The 6,186-nt window shown below is 36.6% G+C and overlaps 1 protein-coding gene across 1 annotated transcript; it reads right to left on the bottom strand.

Moving 5' to 3' along the window:
* Positions 1–260: 260 nt before the first annotated feature.
* On the bottom strand, positions 261–1,186 carry LOC113330183 (repetitive proline-rich cell wall protein 1-like). The gene has a single exon (XM_026577030.1). It carries the CDS (start codon positions 1,163–1,165, stop codon positions 602–604), a length of 564 nt encoding a protein of 187 aa, XP_026432815.1. The 5' UTR covers positions 1,166–1,186; the 3' UTR covers positions 261–601.
* Between the last annotated feature and the right edge of the window lie 5,000 nt (positions 1,187–6,186).

Below are 6,186 nucleotides of genomic sequence, written 5' to 3'. Positions count from 1 at the left end.
CGAGGTTATTAATTTAGATCATTAGCCCAAATCAGGACTGACAAAAAATATTATCTTATCGAAATTATTAATTTATCGCTGAATAATTTAACAAAGTTGTACTGTATATTGTAAATCAAGAACTTCGAAGGACTATTTATATGGCTGTATGCTCATGAGGAAATGGCTCTCTGAAAATTCACTCAAAATGGCTTGTAGAAGATGGTTCATCTCCTTGTTGATCCATAGCCCCATACGATAATGATTTTCTTTTTGAAAATTATCTTCATTCAAATTCAAAATAAAGTGTAGATACAAAGTTTATAATTTCCAACCGTACAAAATAAATGAAATTATAGCAACATAGAGTTTCAATGGCTCATAATTACACACCAAATACACACTGAAATAAATTAGTGATAACATATACAATGAAACATCTCTACATGTTCGTCCCTTATGCTCTCTGTGTTTCGAGATGCTTCAAAAATTATTAATGTTTGGATGCTAGAGTAGTTGGAGGTTGTAATTTTTACATGGTAACAATAATGTAGAAGGTAGTCACTGGTATTTATGAACTTGGGGTGGGGGGGGCGGGGGTGTTGACATATTATCATTGTTATCAATGGACGGGGGTGGGTGGCTTGTAAACTGGAGTGTACACAGGATGCTTGTAAACTGGAGGCTTGTACATTAGGGGTTTGTATACTGGGGTGTATACCGGAGGCTTGTAAACGTGGGGCTTGTAAACAGGAGGCTTGTAAACGTGGGGCTTGTAAACATGAGGCTTGTAAACGGGAGGCCTGTAAACGGGAGGCTTATAAACCGGAGGCTTGTAAACAGGGGGTTTGTACACAGGAGGCTTATAAACCGGAGGTTTGTGTGCTGGAGGCTTGTAAACAGGGGGCTTATAAACTGGAGGCTTGTAAACGGGAGGCTGGTAAACAGGGGGCTTATGAATTGGAGGTTTGTAAACGGGAGGCTCGTACTCGGGTGCAAGCTTGTACTTCATCTCGTACACAGGTGTAGGTGGTGGTGGTGCTTCGTATGTGTAAACTGGAGTTGGGGGTGGTGGTGAATCATAGAAATAGCCATTTGCTATGGTTCTTGAAGGAAAGCTAACAGATATGAAAATCACTAAAAAGATTGTGATTGAAGAAGCCATTGAGGTTCCTATTCTTGCCATTTTCTTTGGACTTCCTGATGAGGTTTTTGAGTTGTGATGTTATGATGCACTTCTTTATCCCTATATATAGCCTTATTATGATGTCACATTCTTACATATAATAATCTCCAAGTTGAGGAAAAACGAAAGAGAAAAGAAAATTTTGAAATAGTCCCTTTGGGGAGAAATTTCCATCTTGATGTGAAATTTCAGATCATTTGACTTAGTTGTCCTTGCTGGTACACACTGAATAACATCATTGCACGATTGGTTTGTTATATTATATTAACGCTGGAGCTTTCATCTCCTTCTTCTCTAATGGGATTTTTGTAATAGCCACTTCACATTTGTGCTGTTCTGTGTGTATGCCATATGGGAGGTATGAAGGTGGTTCCGTGAAACAATCCTAGAGACTGTTGCCTATGCTAGACCATTATATCCTGAATCATTAACCAAAACTCGAAACATTTTCAAAAAAAAATCCAAATATTGAATGATATGTCTGGAGTTCTTTAGTAGAGTAGTAACATCGTTAGCTTTTGATATTGAATATCTTAAATTTAAAATTAAAACTCAGTATGGATGTGCTACCAACTCGAAAAAGATATTTTACGAATACGTGATGTTACCAATTCAACATCCATAATATATTACGCAACTCTATTCACTTGTGTATAATTTTAACGAATAATGACTAATGAGATTGATGTTTCTTAACGACGAAATGTCTAAATAGACTTGATCTCTTCTTTTATGTTGTGATGCAACATTATCTATTTTATTCAGCCGGACTAATTCTACAGCTCGACCTTTTGGTTTTTCGTTTAATGAGATTTTTTCATTTTATACAAACAATTAGAATGTTTCTAATTAGTCGACCTTTGTTGTAGGGAGAGGCATTTGTGATTTAGGGAAATGAGGAATCCTTGCCTGGTCACTACCTAGGATGAATTCATAAGTTGCTACGAAAATCCATTTATGACAACTTTGTGGGAAACCGTACCTGTTTTGAGTAATAAGTTATGGTATATTGAGATAATCCAAACTTTTATGGCTGTGCGTACACCGTTTGGACTTCACTGAACCTGTTTCTCTGACATTTTCTGAGTTAGACAGAGTACCTGCAAGAAGTATCCTAGGATTCTTCTATCCAGAGTGAATAACCTCCCGCAGATAGCTATTATGAGATGACCTTATCTTTGTGTAGCCTGTCTATAGGCATTGTAATCCCTTTGTCCCTCATTTGTTGCACAATTACGGAGAAAAGTGTCTCCATGAATTAGCCAACTTGACTCAACTATAATTAGGTGTTAATGAGCTTGCTCTCAAGTGCAAAATCAATTGCATGAAATTTCACTGCCAATTCGAGGATGTTGTGCTAGTGGGATGTTGGAAGAAACTAAGATCTTCCATGGGGACCATCTATAGGGAAATATCCTATTCCGACTAGAGTGGATTCTCCTTTAACCTAGGTTTTTCCAAAACCATTATGGGTTAGCGACTTGAAGACTTCATTTGGGATTCGTGAAACCAGATCCAACTATTTTCTTTGTAGTTGTGTATTTTGATCCTACTTATTCTATCGTTTTGAGTACTATCTTCTCTAAGATTTGCTCGAGATTTATTTTTGATAGGTAAGATATAAAAAGTAATCACAAAGCTTTCCGTTTTATTCTTTGTGATTCCGCAATAACTTCTTCTACTGCCATATGATTAAGTTATTGTGAGGTAATTGATATTTCAGGAGTATAAGACCGGAGTATCAATTGGTTCCTGTTCACCTTGATTTATCAAAAGAGGGAACAAAACCTTCGTAGGTACTTCTGTGGGAGACAGATTTATCTATCAGAATAGACTTATCTAGGGGACACAAATTTGTTTTTAATTCTTCGACTCTGGGTCGTAGCAACTCTTAGTTGCGGGTGAAATCAACTAAAGGAATCAAGTGCGCAGAATCCGACGTGGTCCTAGAGGCGTAAGGAATGCGATTATACCTTAATCATTGTGATACTTGGTTAGGGCTCAACTACATTCCATACCGAAGTTAACCTGTAGTAGGCTAATATCTGTAGCGACTTAATACAGTGTGGTGTTCAAATCTGGACTAGGTCCCGGGGTTTTTCTGCATTTGCGGTTTCCTCGTTAACAAAACTTATGGTGTCTGTGTTATTTCTTTTCCGCATTATATTTTTTTATATAATTGAAATATCACAGGTTTAGCGTAGTTCAATCAATTGGTAAATCCGACCTTGAATGTTGGATATAAATTGAGTGGGACTCAGGTACTGGTCTTTGGTACCGTCCGAGTTATTTCTCATATCAATCGGGCTCACAGATTTCTATCTGTTCAGTTGCATATTGTATTGAAAAATTGAGTTATAACTCTTTGATATATGAGATCGCCTTATATGCTGGTGTTCTTGGAATTATATTTGAGTTAGTCCAGACAGATTTCTCGAACGAATTATTTGGTGTAGTTGTTACACCTCCACTTTTTCAGTTGGTATCAGAGCAGGCAAACACGCTAAGACCTCATAAGTCTGTGTTTGTAGCAATCTGACCCCGTGGATATAAATGTTATCTCTATAAACGTACCGCCAGTCTTCGATTACTCCAATTACTCATAGTGGAATTTTTTTTATGCGTGCCATTCTTCAAGCGTGTGATTTTCAATCATGGGTTCGCGTTGTTAATGTCTATAATCCTCCAATGGTTACAGTAGATGTGTAACTGTTCCAAAGGATATTGGTGAGTATGAGCCTGTCGAGATTCTTGCTGCAAAGCAAAATTCTGACGGATTAAATGCTATCATCCATGGCATTACCATAGATCTTCAGCACCATTGACTACGTGCTCTCGGTCTAAAGATGTTTGGGATATCTTTGAAACCGTATTTGAAGAGAATACCTCTGAGAAAAGCTAGGATTCAAAACTTAAATTATGATTGGGAAACCTTCGTCTGGATGATGAAGATTCATTTGATGAGTTTAATCACAAAGTATCTGAAATCGTTAATGCATCTTTTGCATTGGGTAAGAGTATTCCTGAAAAGGACATCGTGATAAAAATCCTCAGATCGTTGCCAACTAGATATGATTCTAAGAAAATTCCATCATTGAGGGAAATAACCTTGACATAATTTCCAGATATAATCTTGTTGGGAAGTTAAAGATCTTTGATCATGAGCATATATCCAAATTTGGAAAGGATATTGCTTTCAAAGCATAAAATAACACTAAATTACTTGACAAAAGTAAAAGTGTTGGCACCTCTGTGGATGATCCGAGTGAGCTTGAGTCATCAGATGAAAATATGGACAACTCAGTCTCTCTGATCACTAGACAGTTTAGAGATCTTCTTTTGAAGAAAAGTAAACAGTTCACCAGCGATAAACCTAGATCATCGGTAAAACCTCATGATCGCGCCTCTCCTAAAAATAGGGATACTGTCGACACTGATGATGAGGATATTCCACAATGCTTCAAGTGTAAAGGCTTTGGTCATTTTGCTACTGAGTGTCCAAATCGTAGAAAATACACCGGAAACAAAGGTCTTGCTGGAACTCTTTATGAAATGTCTGATCACTATGATTCAAATGAAGATGAAAAATAAAGTGTTGCACTCCTTGGAGAACATATTAATTTTGATAATTATAGTAATATGTATATCAATCTTGATATTCTTCCTAGAGAAACTTCTTCGACCACTTTGGAGGATAAAATGGATTTTTCTCTATCTACTGAAAATTCTATCTCACATGTTCCAGGTACTTCATTTTGTTTAGCATCATGCTCGGCTATGGTGCCAAAACTATCCTCCACATTGAGATTTTTTTTATTTTACTATTAAGGGTCACGAACCCTCAAATTATTTCAATTACAAACATAAAGCAAGATATGTCAACAAACTTCAACAGAGAGCAAATCGATTAGCAAACAAGCTCAAACTTGTTCTGAAGTCGAATCCTCCCGAGGTATGTAAATTTAACTCATCTCCGAAACTTGTTAATTTCTAAAGAAAAGGTTAGAACTCTACAAAAAAGAAATATGTCTAAACGAACCATGAAAAGGGGAACTGAGAATTCCTGACTGGAATTAGATGGTGAACAGATTATTGTTCACCCCAACACAACCTAATTGTGTTGAAAGTGCATCTTGTCTCATGTGCCCGAATTCAAAGAGACAAGAGTTATGCACTATTGGGTTTTAGGAAAAGAAAATATTTTATTTATTTTTCTTTTTGTTTTCTGGAATTCTGTTGGTCTTTTCATATCCTGAAATGGTATTGAAAAGGTTTACCCTGATTGATCATTAAAAGAGGGTTAAAATCGACAATTCTACCTTTTTTAGGGTTGAGAGTTGTTTGTACGTGAATCCTACTTATTATGTATATAGGTTCCGTAACCTTACATTCGTTTTTTCCTTCCCTTAAAACTCTTTTTATCAAAAGATTGCTTGTGGAGCTAGTTTTTTTATTTCTCTCACAATCCCATATTTGAATGGAGACTCCAAGCATCATATCTTCTTATGGAAAAGATGTTAACATGATTGTTAAGCCATCAATCATGAAGGAAAAAGGTAAATCCCATTCCTCTACAACTTTGAAGAGAAAAAGGAAGAATATGAAGAAACCAAGAGCTAACCCCACAAATCTTAAAAAGTTTTCTGGTGTTCTTAAAGAGTTGAGAGAAATGAGGATGGAGATGCAGCCGATAAAGGCTATTGTTCTAAGATCTCTTGAATTCAAAAGGCCCTGGGTCTGCTTCAGTCAAGAAGGTTTGTTGGAATTGACTCTTTTCTTCATGACCTTATGTTCCAATATCTGTAGACGACAAGGAGTTAGGGGACGATTGATAGACGGATTTTTCTGTCTGAATTGTCCTCATTGTATGTATTGTTAGTGCTCGATTTTGAACTTATTTTGTTATTTTATGTCTTTGTAGGTATTTATAGAGAAATAAACTCTTGCGGCGAAATTGGCTCAAAAAGTGGTGTTTTACACCCCAGGATAAAGTACTAAAGGCACCCCCGATACACCTCGGA

This window comes from Papaver somniferum, unplaced genomic scaffold, assembly GCF_003573695.1.
Source record: "Papaver somniferum cultivar HN1 unplaced genomic scaffold, ASM357369v1 unplaced-scaffold_117, whole genome shotgun sequence".
NCBI classification, from domain to species: domain Eukaryota; kingdom Viridiplantae; phylum Streptophyta; class Magnoliopsida; order Ranunculales; family Papaveraceae; genus Papaver; species Papaver somniferum.
The sequence above is the reverse complement of the archived record's forward strand: the minus strand, read 5'-3'. Positions and strand labels throughout refer to the sequence as shown.

Excerpts from the sequence above, each read along its gene's own strand:
- LOC113330183 (XM_026577030.1), bottom strand. The coding sequence starts at position 1,165 with ATGGCAAGAATAGGAACCTCAATGGCTTCTTCAATCACAATCTTTTTA.